This window comes from Rousettus aegyptiacus, unplaced genomic scaffold, assembly GCF_014176215.1.
Source record: "Rousettus aegyptiacus isolate mRouAeg1 unplaced genomic scaffold, mRouAeg1.p scaffold_m13_p_2, whole genome shotgun sequence".
In the NCBI taxonomy this organism is placed as follows: Eukaryota; Metazoa; Chordata; class Mammalia; order Chiroptera; family Pteropodidae; genus Rousettus; species Rousettus aegyptiacus.
The window spans coordinates 29,658,118-29,683,754 of NW_023416295.1; the positions used below are offsets into that span (position 1 = coordinate 29,658,118).

The following is a 25,637-nucleotide window of genomic DNA, read 5'->3' on the forward strand; positions in this document are numbered from 1 at the left end:
AACTCCATTTTTGTGTTTCAGTAACAGACATTTTATATATATAGATTATCAAACTTGTTATTTTTATGGCATTCAAGCCACATTTTATTTTATAGTTGCTGCTAAAAAAAAATTTTTTTTTTTTAAATTCCAAAAGATAAAATTTCTAGAAGTCATTCATATTACTGGTAAGAGACAGTGATGGCTATATGTTCCAGAAGCTGAGGGGGAAATCGTCCTTTCATTTTTAAGTAAAAATAAAGGAGGTGTTAAGATTTTCCTGAGAGTTATTCACTGTAGCACTTTTTACACTAGAAAAGTAACAATGTAATATTTTGTTTATACAAGGAAAGCAAATACACTTAGAATGAATTGTTTTTCTTGTTTCTGTGGTTAAGTCATGTTTTTTAAATGAGATAAATAAGGAAACTGAAGAGTTTTTAATAAGCTCCTTATAGTTTCTGAATGTGAAAACAAATTTCATCATGCCTTCTGTGAGAAAATGATATATGCTCAGGTTTTTCTAGTTCATACATACTTTAATTGATTTCCACAGAATACATTTCTTGTTCAATGTTTTCAGAAGAGTAAAGAGAACTAAGCTTAATTTCTTTCATAGCTTTTTTGAGTTGAAAAGAATACCCAAGTGTTAACAAGTTTTATGAACCAGAGTGTAGATATCACACTGTCAGCAAGTCTTGATTTCATATTGAATCTCTGCATAATTTTTCTAACTTTTAAGTTCTGACATTTTAAGTTCTGGCTCTTGGGGGACATTTTGTTGCAGGATGACGATGACTACTCATCATCTACAAGTTTGCTTGGTCAGAAGAAGCCTGGATATCATGCTCCTGTGGCATTGCTTAATGATATACCACAGTCAACAGAACAGGTGACTTTCTTCTTTTTTGTTAAAACTAAGAATTTATTCAACCAAAGAAAACTAAATGTTTCAATTCCTAGGGAAGCCCACATATAGGGAATCAAGTTATTAGATTGTTTTGAGGAGAGTTGATTTGAAAGAATTAAAATGTTACTTAGTTAATTTTACAAAGGTAATCATTTTATGAAGATTTGAATTATGGAAATAGAGGCATGTTTGTCATCTCATTTCTATATTCTTTATTTTTTTCATCTTAACATCCCTAAAAAATGATACAGAATATTTTATTAGGCATTTATTAAACATTTTTACATGTTTTATAATATTCAGGTTTTGTCTGTGGTATTTTGTTTGGTTATTTAATAAAGTGAGTATTAAGTGAGACATAACCTCTTTTCAGTATGATCCATTTGCTGAGCACCGACCTCCGAAGATTGCAGACCGGGAAGATGAATACAAAAAGCACAGGCGGACCATGATAATTTCCCCAGAGCGTCTTGATCCTTTTGCAGATGGTAATTCCCACTTTTCTATAAGTATTCACAAATTTATTTGTATTAAGTTGTCTTTAGCCCTTTGATTTTTTTTGGCATGCTTATGAATTTGGTTTTCTTTTTTAAAGTCCCCCTTATTATAGATGTGTATAGATTTGGTTGAAGTCACAGATGCCATATTCTTCATCTTTATAATGCAAGTTTTCTTTCCAGGTAGAAGGACAAGAAAATAATGAGCCAATGCCATAGAAACGCAAAGGGTTAAAGGTTTTTCTTTTACTTTTGTTTTGGGTATGCTTTCTATACTTTGAACAAATGTGTGTTTCTGCTCAAAATACTATCAAATTATTGAAAGTTTTCATTCCAAATCCTAGACTTTAGGATTGTTATTTCTGAGAAATTGTTTCTCACGTTAGAGCTCCCCCTGTATTGCTCTAAATATAGTTTAGTAAATGCACCTACTTTGCTTTAAGCATACTTAAAGTTGAAACAAAAGTATGTGTACAAGAACTTTGATATTTTTAATAGTTGGAGTCTGTTTTGCTAATTTTAGTGTGCAGGTCAGCACAAGGGGCATAGTGAACCTGATGGAAGCTTTCCTCAGGTGAGTGAGTTTCAAAATCAAAATTAGGTGCCTGTTTCTTAAAATGAGATTCTGCTGCAGGTTTATAAATTAGACTTTCAGCCTGCATGAATTAGTAGGGATATTCTTTTTTTACTTGCATAATTGTAATTGATTTAAACATGTATGTCAGAATTCACAGGCCCATACTAACTGTCCTTAATTTCTTTCCTACAGCAGTACTGCTATATGCCAGTCCTGTCTGCATTCTTAAGGGTGCAGTTCAACACATCCTCTCTAGATTATGGTGAAAAAGTATTCCAAAGGAAGTCTTATCAGAGCTAGTGTCAGAAAGAATGGCACTACCAATTGGGCATGATCTTCAGCATAGGAAATGTCTTGGAATTTTATTATATTTTCCTACATCGTGATGCTATACTACTGTATAGCTAATTATCACATTTCTAAAATGTAGTGTGCCTCTGAATCTTGTTATATACTGTTTGGGCTTCTTTAAGATATTTTGAAGTTTGAAAAGCAAATATTGAAACTTTAACCAAGAGACTAACACATCTCTTTGTAACCACTTTTCTTCTGTGTGCATCATAACTGGTAGAAGTAATATATTCAAGTAGTATATTTGCAGTCGTAATTTATACTTTCTAAGAAAATGTTAAAAATATGTTTCTGGGTCAACAAAACTTAAAAAGCATGAAGCCCTTTTTAGTAACATGACATCAGAATAAGATTTAGGTATAATTTTTAAATATCAGATTTTCTAAACTATAATGTTTAGAACATTGAAAGAACTTAAGTATGAAGAACTTATCTAGTCATAGTTATTTGTAGTAAGGATTTTAACAGCTTGGAACAGGTAATGTTTTGCATATAAATATCTTTCCAAAGTGTTACTAATGGTAAAGAGATAATTTTCTAGGCTTCTATTCTGCTGCTTGAAGTCAGAACTGCTGATGGAGACAAAGGCAAGAAAGTGTACGTATTCCGGATTAGCAACCCAGGAACCCATCACTTCTGAAGACTAAACTGTGCTGTCATTTTGTTTTTAAATGCATTAAAATATTTGTTTTAAACTGCTGTAGATATGTTTGTGTTCAAACAGGTTAAATTGATCAGCAAACTCAATAAAAAGTAAGATGTATAATTATTAAAGTTTTTCATCAAAAAATAAATTAAATGATTATGGAATAACATAATAATAGAGCAGGGCAGATAAATCAGTTAAACCTAATTATCTTTTATTTATTGTACTCTTGTCCTGTTGCTGTTCTTTTCTGCAGGAGGGAAGACCCCTGATCCTAAAATGAATGCTAGGACTTATATGGATGTAATGCGAGAACAGCATTTGACTAAAGAAGAGGTATGAACTTGCTTTTTATTTTAGTGGTTGTGAAAGAATGTAAAGAAGGTTGCAATTGAGAGGCTTTTATATTTCCTTTTTATTTTCTGTACAGGTAATATTTTAATAGTATTAATAAAAATTAAGTTGAGAATGAACCTTACTCAAGATTCTTCCACCTCCCAAATTAAACTTTTCATATATCCTTTTCTAGGCCCTAGCCCCTTAACCAATGTGCATGCATACATATGTATTTCTAGAGAATATATCTGTGGGGAGGATTGATAGTAGTGTGTCTGAAACCATTGTGTAAAGAAATGCCAAATAGTTAAATCATTTCTTGAAAAATCTAATTCTCCCGTAAGATTCAGTTTGGATATGCATGGAGAGTTCTGAAGAATTCCTGCTGGCCTTCAGAGATCATTTTGTTTTAATAGCCTTCATAACTATTATGAATGTAATATTCATAATATTGTATGGATTAAATGGGGTGATAGAACCCCACTTGAAAATCACAGGGTAAATTAAATATACATTTGTTTGGATAATATTTTTAACATTTACATAGTTATAACAATTTAAAATTTTTAACTTTTTACCAGTTTTCAAATTTTGTTACATTCTCTGAAATGCCGTTTATGTGAGTTTTGGTTCTCTACCATTGACTGATGATTTTACTTCACTAAATAAAATAGGATCCTTTGTGTTAACAGATTCTGTACTTGCTCATCTGTTGTGCAGGAAGATATTGTATGAAACTGAAAATAGAAAAGAGGAAAAATAAGGGGTAGGGACTATAGTAGCATAGAAAGGAGAATGAGAGAATAAAATGGCATTAAATAGAAATGACTGTACTAATGATATAAAAATATATTGAAAACATTTTAAAGATACTCACTGCTTATTCAAATGTGTTTTCAGAGAGAAATTAGGCAACAACTAGCAGAAAAAGCTAAAGCTGGAGAACTAAAAGTCGTCAATGGAGCAGCAGCGTCCCAGCCTCCCTCAAAACGAAAACGGCGTTGGGATCAAACAGCTGATCAAACTCCTGGTGCCACTCCCAAGAAGCTGTCAAGTTGGGATCAGGCTGAGGTGATTTCATTTTATTTTCTATTATTAGTATTTAAAACATTTTTTTCTCATATAGTAGGTATTAGTTTGCTCTCATTGACATAAGATATCACAGATTGGGGCCTTAAACATAGACATTTATTTTCTCATAGTTCTGGAGGCTCAAAGTCCAAGATAAGGTACCAACAAAAATTGAGATTTTGAACAGTTTAATGTACTTTTACTGACCTAATTGAGATTTTCTAAACCCTGAGTAATATTTAGAATTTTTTTAAAGGAAAAAATACTGAGTCTTAAATTTGTTATGGTATTTATGTAGGTTTGCAAATAAAGGTAGATAGAACTCTTGTGTTGGATAGAGTACACAACTTTAAAAAAAAAGTATACTGCAAAACCTGTAGAAGACTTACGAGAGTCATTATTGAAATGCGGATTTGTTTTGCTTACATTAAACCAGTTACTGTTTTGATAACGGTATTGCCTTTACTGTGCAGGGTCTCTTGCTGTCATGTGCTAATGCCCTATGTTACCTACTACGGGTCTCTATTTGAAATGCCATGGAACCTTTGATTATGTAAATTCATTTGTAATATTTTTTCACTAGTCTTGCAGCATCAGTTAGAGTAATATTACAAATGTGATTGTAAATGTAGACCAAGGATTGAAATCGTGGCAGTATCTCGTTAAATTACCCAGGTGATCCAAAACATGCTTATGTTAAATACCCATACAGAATTGAATGAAAACACAAAAATAGTATTTTTCAGTGAGACCTCAATGGGTATATGTCTTTAAGCCCTAGGTTGAAAAGTACCGATATGACTAAAGCTGCAATTTTTTGATTACAGTTCTAGATAGAGAAACCTTAGTGACTTTCCCAGAGCCATGGAACTGTTAAGCAAGATTCATACTCAAAATGCTTTGTTTTTTTAAACTAGGGCTTTTTTTCACCATTCCACATTTTAACATTAAATTGTTTATAGTCATAAACATATTTGCTAGAAAGTAAGTAATCTTAAACAAGGATAATCTACTCTAACTTGATTATAGAGAATAGAACTAAAATACGTTTTAAAAAGTTTTTAACAGAAAATTTTCTAGTTATTTTTATGTGGGTGTGTAGTTGTGTGAAATAAAAATTTTTGCTCTGTTAAGACCCCTGGACACACCCCTTCCTTAAGATGGGATGAGACACCAGGTCGTGCAAAGGGAAGTGAGACTCCTGGAGCAACCCCAGGTTCAAAAATATGGGATCCTACACCTAGTCACACACCAACGGGAGCTGCTACTCCTGGACGAGGTGATACACCGGGCCACGCCACACCAGGCCATGGAGGCGCAACTTCTAGTGCTCGTAAAAACAGATGGGATGAGACCCCCAAAACAGAAAGAGGTACTTCTAATGGAGTTTGGATGCGTGTGGGGGTGAAATTTTGAAATTGTGTTTGACTTAATGAGTGGTATATTTATAGATTGAAATCTGTTCTCTCTGGTTTTGGCTAAACAGGCAATTATCAGCTGCTCTAGGTACAGATAAGAACAGAGCAGATCATATTCTTAATGTTTTTTGCTCGTTGAGATTTAAGATTTATTTTAGGGAAAACATTAGGAAAAAGTAAACTTCATAGTATAACCTCTTATTTTATTATGGCAAAATATACATAACATGGAATTTACCATTTTAACCATTTTTTCATTGGCATTAATTACTTTCACAGTGTTGTGCAACCATCACTACTATTGATCTCTAGAACATTTTCATCATTCCAAACGAAAACTTTTGTACCTATTAAATAACAACTCCTCATTTCTTCCTCCTCCCCTGGTAGAATCTGTGTTCTACTTTATGTCTGTATAAATTTGACCCAGTCTCTTTTTATGTAAAGCATCTAAAGCTATATTTCATCGAATGTTTATGAAATTAGCTGTGGAAAGGTAAGATTTAGTAGTACATCTATTAAAATTTTATAAAGAATTTTAACAAGGGACAGTAAATATGTCATTGTTGAAAGAAGCAGTATAGAATTGTACACGTACAGTAATCTTTACAGGAAAAGGAAAAGTGGCTCAGGATACATAAAGTGGCTGTCTCTGTGTTGTGGTATTATGGGTGGTTAAAAAAATGTTCTCCTGTTCCTCAGTGGTATGTATTGTTTCTGTAATCAGTTGAAAAGAAACAAAAATAGTGAAGGGGAGGATAAATATGAAACATTAAATCTTAAAATGGGTCTCTGTTTTAGGAATATCTTGATTTTGAACCCGATCAGTTTGAATATGTTAGCTGTTTGAAAATAAAAAAGGAATTTTTTTACAGTGCTTAAAATTTTAGATTTATTCACTTTTTTTCTTTAAAGATACTCCTGGGCATGGAAGTGGATGGGCTGAGACTCCTCGAACAGATCGAGGTGGAGATTCAATTGGTGAAACACCTACTCCTGGAGCCAGTAAAAGAAAGTCACGTTGGGATGAAACACCAGCTAGTCAGATGGGTGGAAGCACTCCTGTTCTGACCCCTGGAAAAACACCAATTGGCACACCAGCTATGAACATGGCTACACCTACTCCAGGTAGAAACTCTCTAATTGGAAATCATTTTTTCCCAGAACAATTTTGATCTTTTTCTTTGTGTTTTCTGCATATTATTCTATTTTTAGCAAGTATAAGAGGATATAAAAAGTCTTGGTTTGAGTTTATAATATAAAAGCAATTCAATATTAGAATCGATCCTAATTTCTTATATACCAGGGACCTGTGTAATGATAAAGTTTTACATTATAGATTGTTACAGAAATTTGCTTCTTTGGTAGGTCACATAATGAGTATGACTCCTGAACAGCTTCAGGCTTGGCGGTGGGAGAGAGAGATTGATGAGAGAAATCGCCCACTTTCTGATGAAGAATTAGATGCTATGTTCCCAGAAGGATATAAGGTAATAACACGGAACATTAATGTGATGGTTTTTAGGATGCGAATTCTTTTTAAAATATTTTTTGAAAAACTTACTGGTCAAGTTTCCACAGCATTACCCAACTTTATTACTGCCATTCCATTCTTCTAGCTCTTTCAGTTCCAAAAAGTAATAAGAATGAAAAGAACTGAATAACATGAAGCTTTTTATTACTTTTAGAATGTGAGAAATCTCAGACTTTTAAGACGATGTACACTGAGAACTGCCTTGGGGGATATGGAATAGCTTGATGTTTCAGTTCTATCAGTAGCTCTAGGATTAAGTTAAATTAGGTTATGGTTATTTAACTTGGTGCCTCATGAGATTTTGTGTATTTAAGTTCATGGATTGCCAGGTAACACAAAAAATATTCTCTATCATAGCAACTTGATGTTTATTTTGAATTATAAAATTTTCTGGGTACCTGCAACTCGGACCATTTGCTGGTCTAAAGGTAGTCTGTGAACATAGAGCTGGTGTCATAACCAGGGCTGGAACCTAAGTAAGCTGATGGCCATTGCAGAGCCTTTTCTGCCATTGCTTATTGCTTTTTAACAATTTATATGTATTTTTCCCATTAGATTTATGTAAAAGTATTTGTTTCAAATATGCATGAATTTCTGCTTTATAATTTCTTACAGCCTCCACATAAAGCTGTGGGTATAGACACTATAATCTGTTGATTTCCTGAGTCTTCTCAGTTAACAGTCATCGATTTCCTTAATATTGGTAGCAGGGGAAAATCTTCCTTAGTGAATCTTCAGTGAATTCTTTTGGCTTAATCAAATGATGTGTATTTTACAGGTTTTTGGTAAATATTTTAGTAGTTTTTATGCATTTAATTCATTTTTGTAGAACGACTTAAATATTCAGATTTGCTTTTTTGGGTGGCTTTATAGTGTAGTGGTTAGCATGTCTGCTTTACACGCAGAAGGCCCTGGTTTGCTCCCCAGGTGGAGCTACGGCCCATACCCCGGGTGCACGCCAGGCTTTGGGGACACCAGGGGCACCAGGCCCCAGGTGCATGCTGCGAGCGTGTGGAGGAGGCGCTCCACCTTCAGAGATCCAGTCCTTAAAGGGAAATGGCAACATCCATAGGTCAGGAAGGAGGGGGAGGGGGGATTAAAAAGGGTAAAGAAAGAAAAAGATATGCTTGCTTTTTTTTTTTTTTTTTTTTTAAAAACCACTTATAGCACCTAGTATTCCAAGGTGATCACCCATCCTAGTACTAACCAGGTAACCAGGTGCAACCGTGCTTATCTCCTGAGATCAGATGAGATCGGGCACACTCAGATGGCATGGCCGTAGACTGAGATTTTAGTGCAGAGATTTACATGATTTTTATTAAAATATAACATTCTATGCATTATTTATATGCAGTTTTATGCACTTATTTCCATTTATGTGACGTATTGGCTCACCAATGTGTTAATATGTTTGAAAGCGACCAGAATTGTATAAGCCTGCTTCATGCTATCTCATTTTTCCCACATCCATAATATATTTTAGATAGTAGATGAGAAATATGAATATTTGTCACATATTTTAAACAAGATAGGAAAATGGGATTGATGGTAATTCTTGTGTTAATCAAAAAGCTTCCTGGCTAATAAACTGTAAAATATTTGAAATGCAGATATGATACATGATGATGTTCTTTAGTTAATAAAGTTAAGAAAATCTTATTTGTCTTTTGACTATATTAGGTACTTCCTCCTCCGGCTGGCTATGTTCCTATTCGAACTCCAGCTCGAAAGCTGACGGCAACTCCAACACCTTTGGGTGGTATGACTGGTTTCCACATGCAAACTGAAGATAGAACTATGAAAAGTGTTAATGACCAACCATCTGGAAATCTTCCATTTTTAAAACCTGATGATATTCAGTACTTTGATAAACTTTTGGTAAGTGATGATAGAAATAAAATAATTGCTTTATTTAGGAATTACAAATCATATCTTAACCCACCTTGAAATTATTTTCTTTGTATCCTATTAGGTTGATGTTGATGAATCAACACTTAGTCCAGAAGAGCAAAAAGAGAGAAAAATAATGAAGTTGCTTTTAAAAATTAAGAATGGAACTCCTCCAATGAGAAAGGTAAGTGCCATTTTATTAAATCATCTTGTTAATGATAATTTCATGTTTAGAAATTTATAGTTAACCTCTTTATCATTACCAAAGGTATATAGTATGAGGGAAAGAGAGATGTGTAGTATGAAGGATTTGGCTTTTTAATCAAGGAATTTTATGCTAATAGGGATGTTGAGAAATGAGATTCATTTTGTCCTTAAGGCCTTTAAAACATGCTGGAGACTACTAAAGTAATCAATGCAATTCTGCGAGGAATTGTATTAGTATCATTTGTGGCTTGAAGCTGGGAAGTCCTTTAGGAGACTTTAAAGAGTTTTTATATTATAACTCTCTGGCTCCATTTTTCTATTACCTTTTATTAACTGGAAACATTGAACTTCTGTCACAGGAATTAAACTTCAGAGTAATTTTGGTGGGAGTGAACTCAGGCCACTCTGAAGTTTACACTAAAATGTTAAGTTACAGAAAATCGTGGAGTAAATTGTTCTTTCAAAATGCTTAATTACAGAGAAACACAACCTCTACTTTTATTTCCCATAGGCCGCATTGCGTCAGATTACTGATAAAGCTCGTGAATTTGGAGCTGGTCCTTTGTTTAATCAGATTCTTCCTCTACTAATGTCTCCGACACTTGAGGATCAAGAGCGTCATTTACTTGTCAAAGTTATTGACAGAATATTATACAAACTTGATGACTTAGTTCGACCATATGTGCACAAGGTTTGATATTTTTTTAATGTGAAAGGAATTTGTGGATTTTTTTTACCGACTTACATATATTTGTGAAATTCAAAAATTCTAAAGTGATAACTTTTTTAGATGATATACATTTACAGTAAAAAGGAAAATTTTGTCCCCTTGCAAGATAGTTATTAATGTTAGATTTGCATGTCTTCTCAGACCTTTTTATTTGCACATACATCACACACACAAGTATGTGTATACTTGTGTTTTTAAATATAAATGACATTCTATAATATATGTATATAATTTTGTTACATGAGGATGACATTAGTAATTGGTGTGAAAATTTAGCTCTTTCTCTTTTTCAGATCCTTGTGGTTATTGAACCATTGTTGATTGATGAAGATTACTATGCAAGAGTGGAAGGCCGAGAGATTATTTCTAATTTGGCAAAGGTATTTATGTTTCTAGAAAATAAAGTTTTATATCTGTTGACGGGATTATTTGACTATAGAAGAAAATGATTGATGGTTAATGTCATCAATTCATGACGGTCCCTTTTTCTTGACCTTTTAGGCTGCCGGTCTGGCTACTATGATCTCTACCATGAGGCCTGATATAGATAACATGGATGAATATGTCCGTAACACAACAGCTAGAGCTTTTGCTGTTGTAGCCTCTGCCCTGGGCATACCCTCATTATTGCCTTTTTTAAAGGCTGTGTGCAAAAGCAAGAAGTCCTGGCAAGCGAGACATACTGGTATTAAGATTGTACAGCAGATAGCTATTCTCATGGGCTGTGCCATCTTGCCACATCTGAGAAGTTTAGTTGAAATCATTGAACATGGTAAGTTGTTATATTACTTTGTTTATCTTTCACAAGGCAAGTGTCCTGGAATTTGGGTTACTGATTTGTAGGGATAATAAGGGCTTTAACTACATCAATATATAGTTTATGATGGGTTTTGTGATATATGCTAATAGGCTTTGATTCATACTAGTTTTTGCCTACATTTGTCTAAGGTGAACAGATTTTGCAGTTAGATTATATTGCTAGAATCTGGTTAATGATGTGGAAATTAGGTAATATTATTGCTTAGATAAAACTTATGTTTGGTTTCATAGGTCTTGTAGATGAGCAGCAGAAAGTTCGGACCATTAGTGCTTTGGCCATTGCTGCCTTGGCTGAAGCAGCAACTCCTTATGGTATCGAATCTTTTGATTCTGTGTTAAAACCTCTATGGAAGGGTATTCGCCAACACAGAGGAAAGGTATTTCCACCAATTAGATTTTTTTTTCCTACTCATAGAAGCTAAGGCAACTTAAATCTAATTTATCAAGTATATATATTTTTATTTTAAAATAGGGTTTGGCTGCCTTCTTAAAGGCTATTGGATATCTTATTCCTCTCATGGATGCAGAATATGCCAACTACTATACTAGAGAAGTGATGTTAATTCTTATTCGAGAATTTCAGTCTCCTGATGAAGAAATGAAGAAAATTGTGCTGAAGGTAATTGTTTCAAATTATTGTTCCAGATCTGTTAATCTAAGTTGGGTGTGTTTCATGGCTGAAAGAGAATTTTAAAGCATTTTAAAAAACTCTAATCCTATATATTAAGCCAAGACTATATTTACTATTACTGTTTTTTAACCTTTTAGGTAGTAAAGCAGTGTTGTGGAACAGATGGTGTAGAAGCAAACTACATTAAAACAGAGATTCTTCCTCCCTTTTTTAAACACTTCTGGCAACACAGAATGGCTTTGGATAGAAGAAATTACCGACAGGTAAGCTTTAATTGTAAAAAATTTTTCAAAAAATTCTTTCAACTAATTCTTTAAGTCACTTTGAATGAATGTTACATATTATTTTTGTCCCGATAACTTCACAGTTTGTATGTGCTTAATTGTGAAAGGAGATGGATTTTATTGAATTAACTTTGATCTTGATTTTACATTATAGCATACATACTCAACTATGAATTAATGTTTTTGTCTAGTAAATGAAATGCTCGATCTGGCTAGGTGAAACATGAATATAATCTTACCTTAAATCACCTTGACTTAAATGTACATTTAAGTCACCTTTATCTTAACATTTTAAAAGTAGTTAATTTTTTTCAGCATGCTTACTAGCTGAATAGTATTTTTAGAATACTTGGTTTTTATGATGACTGCTTATTTCCTTGAAAGAGCAATAAATTCAGTGGTTTTTTTCCTCATTTTAGTTAGTTGATACTACTGTGGAGTTGGCAAACAAAGTAGGTGCTGCAGAAATTATATCCAGGATTGTGGATGATCTGAAAGATGAAGCTGAACAGTACAGAAAAATGGTGATGGAAACAATTGAGAAAATTATGGGCAACTTGGGAGCAGCAGATATTGATCATAAACTTGAAGAACAGCTGATTGATGGTATTCTTTATGCTTTCCAAGAACAGACTACAGAGGTAATAATACTTATTAGAACAAGTAGCCACTGACTTTCATATTTGTGAAAAAGCATTACTTTTCAAGTAAATATCACTAAAAAGTAATTAAATTTGAAATAATTTTTTAAATGCTCATGTTATCATTTGGTCTGCTATGAAAAACAGTCTTCTACCTCAAAATCTTAGATTTTATTTTGGAATATTAGTACATTTGAACAAACTGATTTCTAGTTCCCCAAAATGTAGGTTTTTATTTTAGTTTTTTTTTAATTGGCTTTTTTTTTTTTCTTTTTTTTTTTTTTTTAGGACTCAGTAATGTTGAATGGGTTTGGCACTGTGGTCAATGCTCTTGGCAAACGAGTCAAACCTTACTTGCCTCAGATCTGTGGTACAGTTTTGTGGCGTTTAAATAACAAATCAGCTAAAGTTAGGCAACAAGCAGCTGACTTGATCTCTCGAACTGCTGTTGTCATGAAGACTTGTCAAGAGGTAAACTTTTACGTCAGATTCTTATTTCTTCACCAAATAGTTAATGCAAATAGTCACATTTTAACATATTTCTTTTATTGCAGGAAAAATTGATGGGGCACTTGGGTGTTGTTTTATATGAGTATTTGGGTGAAGAGTACCCTGAAGTACTGGGCAGCATTCTTGGAGCACTGAAGGCCATTGTAAATGTAATAGGTATGAAATTTGCTGGTCATGTAAGAATTTTGTTATTTATTTTTAACTTTTTTTTTTTTTTTTAAGTAAAATATAGAATCATACTTAGGAGTTGAGTAATGATTTCTGATACTTTTTAAAGTACTTTATAATTTTAGTTAATTCAGGGGATGTCACAGTAGTCTTATCTTCAAAGACCCATTTATATTTTACTTTAGAAAGGAGGGCAAGTTTAGGATCTGCAAGAGAAGTAGAAGTAGTCACAACTCAAAAATAGTGTCTTGCCTGAAACACATTCAGTGGGATGGGACAACTTTGAAGTTTTAATTTAGTTTTAGGACAAAATATATGTTTGTTTAACCTTGAATTAGTAAGTGATTATGGCAGGTTTTTCTGCTTGCTGTCAAGTTCCTGGAATATAACCAGAGAGAAAAGTGAATTGCTCAAGTTATTGTTTTTATTTATATCTAGTTCTTAAAAACTATCCATTTTTATAACCCAAAATAAAAATACAAATATAAATGCTCTGGGATATGGACAGTGAAGCTTTTATTCTTTAAGGCCATTATGATGAAGCAAAAAAATGGTCTCGTGTTTAATCCTGTATTGTAATTGAACATGACTATTGAAAAGTAACCTTTACAGGGTTAGAGGGGCAGAAATAACCTAGCAAGTCATAATAGTTGGCTGTGCCAGCCACTGTATCTCTTGTGTTAATAAAGGATTTTTATGCAATTATAGATCTTTGAACCATTGCACTTACATATAATCCCCAGTTCAGCCCTGTCCTTTATAATTGAAGATAGCTACTTGCCAAAAGTCAGTTACTTGGCTACTTGTGAGGCTCTAGTTTTCAGGGAGTTGTAAACCATATTGTTCGTCAGGGACACATGGGAAAAGCAATGGAGAGAGAATCAGAGCAAGCAGTTCTAGTTAGAGCAAGAGCCCCTGCCAGCTGCCTCCTTTTTTCTCTCTTCATAGGTGTAAATACCATCCAAGTATGCCCTGCATTGCAGGGAGACTGGAGATCTGTTTGTTTTGCAGTTAAAGGGTAAGGGGGCCCTTTCTGGACAATTTTGCTTTAATTTACTGTCTACCTCTGGCTTATATTGTTGTGTATGGCCGGAACATAAGCTGTCCCCATATTTAAATGTCAGTGTACAAATACATTTCAGAACCAAATAAAACTTTTTTTGTTGAGTATCCATCATTCTTTAAGTCACTTCACTAATTTCTTTCATTTCTATGCATAATCAGAAGTTGTTAATAAAGAATTAAAAACAATTTTGAGTCTGGTTAGAATCTGGGTTTTTTTCTTTCCATAGGCAGCTATAAGTTTATATTTATGTGTAGTCATATATATTATGTTGTTAAGTAAAAGGAAAAGTGAACAAAGATTGCGGTTCAAATGTTAATTGATAGTGTGTTCTATTAAATAGGTATGCATAAGATGACCCCACCAATTAAAGATCTGCTGCCTAGACTCACCCCCATCTTAAAGAACAGGCATGAAAAAGTACAAGAGAATTGTATCGATCTTGTTGGACGTATTGCTGACAGGTAAGCAGATTAAACATTTTTACAAGTGGTATTCGCTTTCACATTTAACCACTTTATTCACTTTGTAAGTTTGTTTAATGTTGCTAATGTAAGTATATATGGTCAGGCTACATAGTATTAATATTTTCAGTGAAATTTTAATTTGGATGGTAGTGGGGCATGGCAGTATAGTTTTAAAACTAAACCATTTTTTTCTGGAGTAATATTTTTATTTAATGCTTAAAATTGGTAATTAATTATTTGAGAGCCCAATTTGCAAGTTTACCTTTTAAAACTTCTTATTGACATAAAATTAACTTTTTTTTTTTGTTTTTTTTTAAATTAGGGGAGCTGAATATGTATCAGCAAGGGAGTGGATGAGGATTTGCTTTGAGCTTTTAGAGCTCTTAAAAGCTCACAAAAAAGCTATTCGTAGAGCTACAGTCAACACATTTGGTTATATTGCAAAGGCCATTGGGTAAGTACTATTTATTTCCATTATATGTATGGTTTACTTTGTAATAAACCTATTGTAATGTTGAAAATGTTTCTGTACTAATCTCAGCATGTTGTGAATACAATTGAGAATGCATTTCATTTAACCACTAACTTTCAGTTTTCTTATAAGTTGAATTAACAATAAGTGGGAGGTTTTAAATTTTTATTTAATCACATATTTTCAGAGAGGAAAACTACTATTCTCAAAATAATTTCAAATTTTTTGGTGGTCCTTTTTAGGATACTGCTTGAGATATTAAGGCCAATTCTTAATTTAAAAGATTCATATCTTTATGTTAGTGCTATATGCGTTTTAAAAATATTTTTCTAAAAATCCACAGACAACCGAATTAAAGCTATTTTTTTAAATATATAGCTGCTTGCTTCCACGCCCTCAGAACCAAACTGCAGTCATTATAGAAAAGGAGGTACTATATGCATGTGTGGCTTAATAACAGAGAAGGTGTTTTCAGGCAATAAAACATAACTAACAGCAGATTAATTAATTAGATGAAATCTTCCCACTACTCCCTTTTTGTAGCAGTAACAATAATTCTATTAGTTTCAGGTAAGTTTAGCACAAGCCTACGTCGGAGATCCCAGGGATTGTACCTGGGGCCTTATATGGAAAAAAGATTTTATGTGTTGTGGCATGGGAGACCTCAGTTTGAGTACTACCATAAGGAAGCCTCATATTTCAGGAAATTTACTAAAGACCAAAATTCCATATGAAAGTGAATCCACTTGAGTTTTTTCTTTAAAATGGACATTTTAATTTAAATGAAGTTCTTAAGTAGAAACAGTGATGCCAATGACTTGAAAGTATTGTATTTTATCATAAAATTAATATGTTCCCAGCGATTACTTACCATAACGTTTCATTACTTTGTATTTTTTCTTTTCCCTCTGAAAAAAAGTTTTGACTTGTAATCTAACAGTTTGTTGATGACATTTATTATTTTTTTTTCTAGTCCTCATGACGTACTGGCTACACTTTTAAACAACCTCAAAGTTCAGGAAAGGCAGAACAGAGTTTGTACTACTGTAGCAATAGCTATTGTTGCTGAAACATGTTCACCCTTCACAGTACTACCTGCCTTAATGAATGAATACAGAGTTCCTGAACTGAATGTTCAAAATGGAGTGTTAAAATCACTTTCCTTCTTGTTTGAATACATTGGTGAAATGGGAAAGGACTACATTTATGCTGTAACACCATTACTTGAAGATGCTTTAATGGATAGGTAAGTGACTTGAACTAAATGTAAGAAAATACTTAAAATTCTTCTATTATTTTAGAATTTATGGAAATAATTATTATGTGACCTATTTGCTGTGATGCAGTTAAGAAGGGGGACTGTTAGCTTAGATATTTATGAAACTATTAATATGACTTTTATTATCTTCAAATAATAAATATGTTACAAGTTCCTAAATTATTCTCTTCCAAGTGCTCCCTCTCCTTTTTAATTTTCTTTCCTATCTGTTAGACTGGATATATATTGAATACCAGTAATCAACTTTTATTTTAAAAATTAAAGTCAAATAATTAGAGAAAATGATGTGTACAAGATTATTGATGTGGCAAAGAGACCTTTTTAGCTTGTTATAGCAGGTGAAGCAAAGATTTCTGTTAGGTTTGAACTACTGATAGTCTGCCAGAGACAAACTATTCCAATTGCATGGTGGTGACCACTGATATACTATTGCTTGAGTTTTTTGACATCCAGATTCCTGATACTTTTAACTATCTAGACTAACATAGAACTTTTAAAACAAAAAAGTAAACATGTAAGGGCAAGTTAAGGTCCAAGTAGTAAGGGAAAGGACTGTTTTATTGCCTTTATTTTTTAAAGAAAGATAACTACTCAAGTTAGAGCCCATTCAGTTATTTCTGTTTATAGATTAAAGTTACACATTAATGAGCTTCCAAAAGGGAGACTTGATAGGACTCAGCAGATTCTCTCAAGGTATATATGTAAGACATGGGGACAGAATAAGACTCATGCTCTGTAAAAGTCTAGCTAGCTGGGCCTTAGAATAGGAGTAAATTACATTTACTCCATATTCTTCAGTGAGATGTGCCTGAACATCATGGTACAATCATTGATTTACGTGACCAGTAGTTAAAAATTAAGTTGTGTGTACTATTTGAGTATAGTAACGCCAATGAAAATTACTAAATGAAAAGACCAATACTTTAGTTGGGAAATTTATTAATGAAGAATACTGCCTTGCTGTGAAGCTTAATAGATTAAACATTATCATAAAAGAAATAAGGATACTAGTAAGTTCAAGTATTTTTTTGTTGTTGTTACACCTTTAAGGCACTTTTATTATTGTTAAGAGCAGAGAGTATAAACTCATTTTGTTATCCATTGCAAACCCATTATCCAGTGTTCATACTCAGTTGAGTAACTGTGAAATGAATAATTCAGTTACTTATCATAAACAGATTTGGTTAACATGGGAGATGATAGTGCTCTTTTCTGTAGGTTTGAAAAGACTTATTGGTCCTTCTCTTGCGCTCCCTAAATTGAGTTCTTGAATGAAACTTAAAATTTATAAGGGGCGGGGATTTAATTTTAATTACTGTATACCAATATTGAATTACTTTCAAAGATTTTAAATTTATAGTTTAAAATGAGGTATTACTGTTAGTCACTCATATGTGAGAGTCATGTGACCCCTCTTTAGTAGCATACTAAAATGTATACTCCACAGAGCTCTTGATCATATTCCATCAGTGGTTTACTATAGAAAATATGACTTATTTTTGAGCCATAGTAAAGTTTGAGTCATTAAAGCAAAAGTTCTCAAGTAAAATGAGTCCTAAGGCATTCTATGTCAGATACATAAGATGTGAGGATGGCTCTGCATCTCTTTCGTGCACTGAATTTATAATTTTATTTGTAATAGACTGGCTGGCATTTCCTGTAAAACTAAGACTGTATCTTAAGAGTTTTTTCCCCCCGTTGCAGGGACCTTGTACACAGACAGACGGCTAGTGCAGTGGTGCAACACATGTCACTTGGGGTTTATGGATTTGGTTGTGAAGATTCGCTGAATCACTTGTTGAACTACGTATGGCCCAATGTGTTTGAGACATCTCCTCATGTAATTCAGGCAGTTATGGGAGCCCTGGAGGGCTTGAGAGTTGCTATTGGACCATGTAGAATGTTGCAGTATTGTTTACAGGTGGGTTAATGATTTTTAAAAGATTACTCAATAAAAAAAAATAATTTAGTTGAATTAAATCGTTGTTCCTTATTTTCAATAGCGTATATTTTGCCATATTGCAAAATATACAGTTGTAGGGGGAGGAGGGATTAGATTTTGTCTTTGCCCACTACAGTTTTGTGCAATTGCCAGGTTTTTTTCCCTCTCTTAAAGGGAAATGTTTGGAATTTTATTTATGGTTTGTTGTATTCTTGAAAGTTGAAATAATGTAATTTTTTAATTATTCTAGGGTTTGTTTCACCCAGCCCGGAAAGTCAGAGATGTGTATTGGAAAATTTACAACTCCATCTACATTGGTTCACAGGACGCTCTCATAGCACATTACCCAAGAATCTACAATGATGATAAGAACACCTACATTCGTTATGAACTTGACTATATCTTATAATTTTATTGTTTATTTTGTGTTTAATGCACAGCTATTTCACACCTTAAACTTGCTTTGATTTGGTGATGTAAACTTTTAAACATTGCAGATCAGCATAGAACTGGTCATAGAGGAAGAGCTAGAAATCCAGTAGCATGATTTTTAAATAACCTGTCTTTGTTTTTGATGTTAAACAGTAAACGCCAGTAGTGACCAAGAACACAGTGACTACACACACTATACTGGAGGGATTTCATTTTTAATTCATCTTTATGAAGATTTAGAATTCATTCCTTGTGTTTAAAAGGGAATGTTCAATTGAGAAATAAACATTTGTGTATAAAATGCTAACTTGTGTGTGTTTTTTGAACATGACTTGTAAAATGCGGAACTTGATAAAGTACTGGTATGTGTAGAATAAGTGGCTTAATTTCATTTTCTGTCACCTGGTTTATAGAAAGTAGCAGAATATAAACTATATAAAGTGATGGCGTCTTTGTCAAAATTTCATTGTTGTGTTGATAATGACAATGAGAAAAGTCGCTTTGGGGGTATTCATCTCAAACTACTAGCACAACCGTTCCATCACCATAGAAAATATAGCACCTATGCTGAACTGTCTCGAATATTATTTTGCACTTACATAGCGCCTTTCACTTGATTTCTCAGAATGCTTTATGAACGTGAAGTGATTCAGGTCATGTCCAACTGTTGATTAGTCTGTGTTTAGAAAGTGGGGAAGGTATCTTTATTTCAAAATTGCTTTCTGCCTAGTTGGAATGAGGCTACTTAAGTAAGGTTACTAGAATAAGACAATCTTCGGGCTTTATTCCATGTCATAAGCCACTAATCAAAATTATATTTAGTAAATACCTATTGAGCATCTACTGTATACCAACCACTGTGCTTAGTGTAGGGGATGCAAAGATGCCTTTGACTTGTCCCTTAACCTTAAACGAATGGAAATGGAAATACATCTATGTATATATTACTTATGCACTGTGATATACAATTGCAGCAGCTAAAATGTCTAGGTTTGCTTAATTTTTGCATTTTGGAATTAGATAAATTGATGTATAGATAGCAAGCATAAACGTTAAATTCTAGATAAACGGAGCATTTAGTCAGTACTTAGTATTTTTTGTCAAATATTTCAAGTACATTCTGAGCATTTCCTAATTTTCAGGCCAAGACTTACTTAGTTTTAGTCCTTTTGCTACCCGTAGCTTTTTCGTTTTGTCTCCCTGTTAGTACTTCTGTGAACTTTAATGGAAAATGAGATTGCAGCAGCATGCGCATAGGATGACTGCCACTGTAAGTAAAACCATTATACAGGGACTAGAAAGTTTGTTCCTTGAACAGCTAAAGGGCTCCCTGTTTTGGAGGCTTATGTGAAAAAGTTAACTGGCTGACTTTTACAGAGCCAATATTGAGCATTAGTTGACTCTCCAGAAAAATTTGTAATTCCTTATTGTTCTTTGACAATTTTGTGACAAGTCAATGTGTACTAAAACAATTTCCAAAATCATTTTCCTATTTTTAGAAGTTTTTGTAACAGTAGTCCTCATACAACTCAATCTTTCTGTTAACTATAGTTACTGTAAAATGACCTGAAGTAATTATGAATCATGAAAATTAAAGAAAAATTGCATTTTAAAGCCAGAATTTGATTTTAAATCAGTCTTGAGAAAATTTATATTTTTACTTCAATATTTGCATAATGTCAATTTGCTTGGGCCCTTGATGTTTATGGGAAATATCAATGCTTTGCAGTGACAGTGTGGAGCAAAAGAGACTAGTCACCTTAAGTGACTTTGTACTGATGCGAATAATTTGAGGACAGGTGAGGTAAATACCGAAAGCTACAACCTTTAAAGTTAGGACCAAATAGAAGCTCACAGATGTTTGTATTTTATATGGCTTATTATTGAATAAGGAAAGCATTTTGTGATACACTTAAGTGAAAGACGCTATGTGAAGTTTTAACTCTCAAATACTTTTTCTTTCGCACTCTCTTTTGGTATTTCTTAAAGCCAAATTTAAGAAGGAAGAAATTAATGTTCTTAAGGGTTGGTGGGTAGGTTTTTCTGTGGGCTTTTGTTGGCTTTTCTGTGGGCCCTCTAATGGAATTGATCTCTGGCTGTTCAATTTTTTTCATATTGTATTTTTAAAATTTGTTGTATGGTGCCCTGTGAGCATCAAGTACCACCAAATGAATAAAACTTATTATATCTAAAGTCTTTAGACCAGTTTTTAATCTTAGTTGACTCTGTTGCTATTGCACTACACTGTTGTGGTTGTGCCATTTTAATAATCTTTCTGGGTTGTCCAACAAGGGAACTTAATGTTGAAACACCAAAGAACTTTATTGAATATGAAACTGAAAAAGACATTTGCAACCATATAGATTCAGTTGTTTGGTGTTTTGGTTTCTGTTGCCTCTTAAATCTCATAAGGTTAAAAGGAGCAGAAAAATCTGTTATCACAAGGTTTTCAACCTTGACATTATTGACATTTGGGCCAGACCTTCAAATGAGGTGCTGTTATGGATGTTGAGCAGTATCACTGATCTCTGTCCACTAGATGCCAGTAGCACCCTCACCCCAGCTGTGACAACTAAAATGCCTCCAGGTATTGTCACATCCCTTGGAGGATAAAATCTGTCTAGTTTGGGAACCACTGAGAATTGTTTAAGCAGGACTCACTTGTTTAAGCAGGTCTGATAAAATTAAAGCAAGATAAAAATAAAGCATTTCATTTTAGGCAGTTGCCTAGGAAATAACTAGAAATACTATTTCACAAATACACCTACCTTGGGTGTAGCTCTGCATTAGTCTGGGGAGAAGCAAGCGGAAAACAAGATATTGACTGCTCTTTGGTCCTCAGAACATCTTGTGGCACAGTAGGTGCCAGGCGTGCAGTGTAGTGCTTGGTGCCCCACTTGGAATGCAGTTGTTTAGGGCCCCAGATGTCACCTGTGAGAGTGGGTGTGTGGTATGGCTGGAGAAGGAGGTCAGGCAGGGCACAGAGGCCCTTCCTGTAAAGTGGATAGGACGCTGTAGAATTTAAGGTGACTTGATGAGGGTGTAGGTTTGCAAAGCAGTTAAGATATATAGGCAGGAGGAAGTCATTGTAAATAAACTGTAGAGAGCAGGTCAGTGACATTTCTAGCGCTTATGCTAGAAAAAAAAATAGTTATAGTCTAAAATGGACTTGCTTGGATGTCATGTTGGACGAATAGACTTTCTTACAGCCTAATAAAATTTTTTGGAAGGAGATTTTTAACATGTTAGTGAGAGGCTGTGGAGGGAATTTATTCTGAAGTGTTATCCCGGAATATCTTTGTGCTAGGAATAAACTTAGAAATAGGGTAAATTATTATTTCTATATCTAACTTCCTCCAAACTTACCTAAATCCAACAAGTAAAATCTTGCTACATTTGCTCTTTTCAAATAGTGTGATTTCATGAAACAGTTTTCTATCACTATTACTGTAGAGGAATTTGGGACTAGAAAAAGCTGATGAGCAAAAGAGAAAGCAGATATCTGAGTTTCTGATGAGTTGGAAAGGGGTAGAAGTTGTCACAGATGGATTTTTTGGGGACAGGAATAAAAATGTCTTTCTCAGAGTGTAAGGTGATGTAGTGGGATGTAGGTATGAAAAATTTGTCTATGGCATATCAGAAAATAATATAAGAATAATTTTACTGCTGCTTTAGAAACAAGTAGACCTAAGTGAGGAAAATAAGATTTATACAGAAAAATTCAACTCCCTCCCCCCCTAAAAAGTGAAAATCTGGGTAAGTTTAATAATGTGTCTGTAGTATGTAACGTGTGATGTGTAATATGCAACTAGGTGCACTGCATAGTTTTGTCATGAAGCAGAATATAATTTACACATTTAGGAAGAAAATCTCTTAGCACCAACATGATCAAGGAAGAACTTTTCACATGCCATTGTCTAGGTCATTGCTACTCAGCGTGGTCTGGAAATCGGCATCAGTGTCACTTGGAGCTTTTTAGAAATACAGACTTAGGCACTCCATCCCAGACATACTGAATGAGAACCTGCATTTAGTAAGATCCTCAGGTGATTTATATGTACATTAAAGCTTGAGAATTGATAGTCTAGAGCACTACTCCATTCCCAGTGTGGTAATGATATGATATAAAAAGGAGAGAAATACATATTTAGATGTGGAAGCCTATAGATAGAATAGCCAAGAGGTGGTCAGAACATCCCCAGGATAGCACTTTGCTGAAACCTGGGTGAAGTCAAAAGGGAAGGAACTAAAATTGTATAACATTGCTTTTTCAAATAAAGCTATGTTATGGACCGCATTTTTGTGTTCCCCAGAATTTATATGTTGAAACCCTAATCTCTAATGTGATAGTATTAGAAGATGAAGCCTTTAGGAGGTAATTAGGTCATGAGGGTGGAGCCATCATGAATAGGATTAGTGCCCATATAAAGAAGAAATATGAGAGCTGTCATTCTCTCTGCTCTATGCCTTGTCAGGATTCATTGAGAAGATGACCATCTGTAAACTAGGAAGCAGGCAGGCCTTCACCAGATACCGGATCTTGCTGGCACCTTGATCTTAGAATTCCTAGCCTCCAAAACTATAAGGAATAAATGTATTAAGCCACCCAGCCTGTGGTATTCTGTCATAGCAGCCTGAACTGAATAAGACAGGCTAGTTAGGTCAGTGTAGTCAATAAACTTCATAGGTATATATTAGTATTACTTCCCCTATCAAACTAGTTGACATTGGTTGTGGGGTCATTGTCTTAAGGCTGGTATGAGCTGAAGTGGGGCTGGAGCCAGACAACCTGTTGAGAATGCTCTCCCTGCCTTTACCATGTCCCAAAGGGAAGAGGAGAATGGGGAGTTTATAGTATGGGCTTACCAATCGGCTCTAGAGCTTGTCATAACTTGTCGGGACTTGGATTTATAACCTAGATATGCCACTCAATGACTGAGATCTTGGGCAAGTTGTTTTATCTCTATGCTTCAGTTTCCTAATTTGTAGAATAGTGATAATAATAATAACCTACTTTAGTAACTGGTGGTCCTTGTGAAGATTAGCTGAGACAATGCCTATAAAGTAAAATGCCTAAGCATAGTGCTTAATAAATATAGCAGGTGCATGAGGGAGGAGACCTCTGTTGTCATTACTGAAATTAGAGGGGGTGCAGATTGGTGGGTGGCTTGAGGAGAAGCACTTTGGAAACAACTGTTGAGGGAATAAGAGAAGGAACTCATAAGGATTGCCTGATAGTCCCAAGAGATTGCAGAGTATTCTCTAGTGTTGCTCAACAGCCTCGGTGGACGGAGAAAGTATTTGGTTGGATTGATCGGCAGTGCAACAGTAGTAAGAGGATTAGGGCATTGGTGTCAGTACAGTTGAAGACTTGAAAACACAGATTTGTTGTTCAAACCTTCAATCATTTTAGAAAGAACTGGTTTCAATGGTTAGAAACCCACCTCAAATTTTATTTCTCTGGAGATAGCGACAGGATTCTGTCTCAAACAACTAACTGAAAGATGCAGTTCAATATATTTTAATTTTCTGATGGGCATTTTACATTTTCATGACATTGAATGATCTTGAACAAATGACCTATTCAGCTTTTGAACTTATGAAGTCATACCTTTAGGAGGATTTGTGGAATGTATTCTTAAAGGTGAAAATAGAGTATCTCCAATTTAAATCATGAGGATTTCATTCATCCGTTTGACAAATATTTACTAAGTGCCAATTATTACAAGGCTAGCTGTTCTAAGCATATTTGAAAAGGTCCTCCTCTGAAAGATAGTGGAGAAAATATTGAAGTAGTAGTAATAGAAGATGTAATGCCAAAATAAAGCTGTAGGTCAAATTCTCAGTTCAGAGGACAGCTTCTTTCACGTGGGAGAGGGAGGAGAGAAATGTGATTAGGAGGGAGCTTGAGGAGGGTATACTCGAGTTTAAGTTTTGAAGGAAAAATTGCACATACGGCGTCAGAAGGGAAGGATGAAGAGTTTTTATGAAGTAGAAGCTTGGGTTATGTCTAAGAAAGTGTGGGCTGGTGGGCAGCCCTAGTGATAGGAAATAGTGGAAGATCAGATGTAGCCCCAAGAAGTTAGGGCCAGTATCTGATATGTCTGTTCAAATCTGAACCTCCAGCACCAAGTACAGTTCCTTTCTTACTAGGTATCCAATACATGTCATTTATTGAACAAATGAATGAATGAGATGTACTTCGGCTTCAGTTTATGGAAGGCCTCCAAGGCCATTTTTTAAACTTTATAGACCATGGGTAACCACTGACTATTCAACATTCATTTATTCAACAAATATTTATTGAAGGTTTTAAAGTAGGGAAATGGCATGAATTGAACCACGCTGAAGGAAGATCAATATCCCTAGTTCATTCCCTTGATCCATAGCATAAATTTATACAGAGTTTATCCAGCAAGTGTTCTCAGAGAAGAATTAGTTCAGAGCAGACACTCAGAGGCTGGCTAAATCATGGCCACCACCCAACATCGTCCTCCCATCTCCTTAACTGTGACGCTGTGGCCCTGCTGGTTGCTGCCTCTGTGCTGGTCAACCACTGCAGATGAACATGGGCCAATTATGGAAGGATTTGCTATCAGGCTGGTTTCATGGATTTCAAATTACTTTCTTGTTTGATTCTTTCCTTAAAAGTCTAATCTTTAGGGGTCTGAAGGATGTTAGAAAAATAATTTTTTTATACAACCTAGGAATGTAGAATACTTTGCATTTTTTAGGGGGAAATGGTTAACAGTGAACCTTCCAAATGGCCATGGCTAATGTGAC

At 34.3% G+C, this 25,637-nt stretch overlaps 1 protein-coding gene across 5 annotated transcripts in view; it reads left to right on the top strand.

The window, feature by feature from the left end:
- The window catches only part of SF3B1 (splicing factor 3b subunit 1), a 48,308-nt gene extending 27,261 nt beyond the window's left edge, over positions 1-21,047 (top strand). Inside the window, exons 3-26 of one of the 5 annotated variants that reach the window (XR_001595151.2) lie at positions 767-871; positions 1,263-1,377; positions 3,217-3,296; positions 4,197-4,367; positions 5,502-5,739; positions 6,701-6,913; positions 7,154-7,275; positions 9,000-9,197; positions 9,292-9,393; positions 9,928-10,107; positions 10,440-10,526; positions 10,648-10,918; positions 11,197-11,342; positions 11,438-11,584; positions 11,734-11,859; positions 12,300-12,521; positions 12,810-12,992; positions 13,076-13,187; positions 14,148-14,217; positions 14,606-14,726; positions 15,052-15,183; positions 16,175-16,447; positions 18,185-18,401; positions 18,673-21,047. Coding sequence is in view for 2 of the 5 variants with exons in the window: in XM_036236992.1 (XP_036092885.1) it covers positions 767-871; positions 1,263-1,377; positions 3,217-3,296; positions 4,197-4,367; positions 5,502-5,739; positions 6,701-6,913; positions 7,154-7,275; positions 9,000-9,197; positions 9,292-9,393; positions 9,928-10,107; positions 10,440-10,526; positions 10,648-10,918; positions 11,197-11,342; positions 11,438-11,584; positions 11,734-11,859; positions 12,300-12,521; positions 12,810-12,992; positions 13,076-13,187; positions 14,606-14,726; positions 15,052-15,183; positions 16,175-16,447; positions 18,185-18,401; positions 18,673-18,831 (3,720 nt within the window). In the remaining 3 variants the exon portion in view is untranslated. Of the gene's footprint in view, positions 1-766; positions 872-1,262; positions 1,378-1,598; positions 3,297-4,196; positions 4,368-5,501; positions 5,740-6,700; positions 6,914-7,153; positions 7,276-8,999; positions 9,198-9,291; positions 9,394-9,927; positions 10,108-10,439; positions 10,527-10,647; positions 10,919-11,196; positions 11,343-11,437; positions 11,585-11,733; positions 11,860-12,299; positions 12,522-12,809; positions 12,993-13,075; positions 13,188-14,147; positions 14,218-14,605; positions 14,727-15,051; positions 15,184-16,174; positions 16,448-18,184; positions 18,402-18,672 lie in introns of those variants that run through there. The other 4 variants (XM_036236992.1, XM_016131041.2, XR_004955725.1 and 1 more) reach the window with 4 other exon arrangements.
- The last annotated feature ends 4,590 nt before the right edge of the window (positions 21,048-25,637 follow it).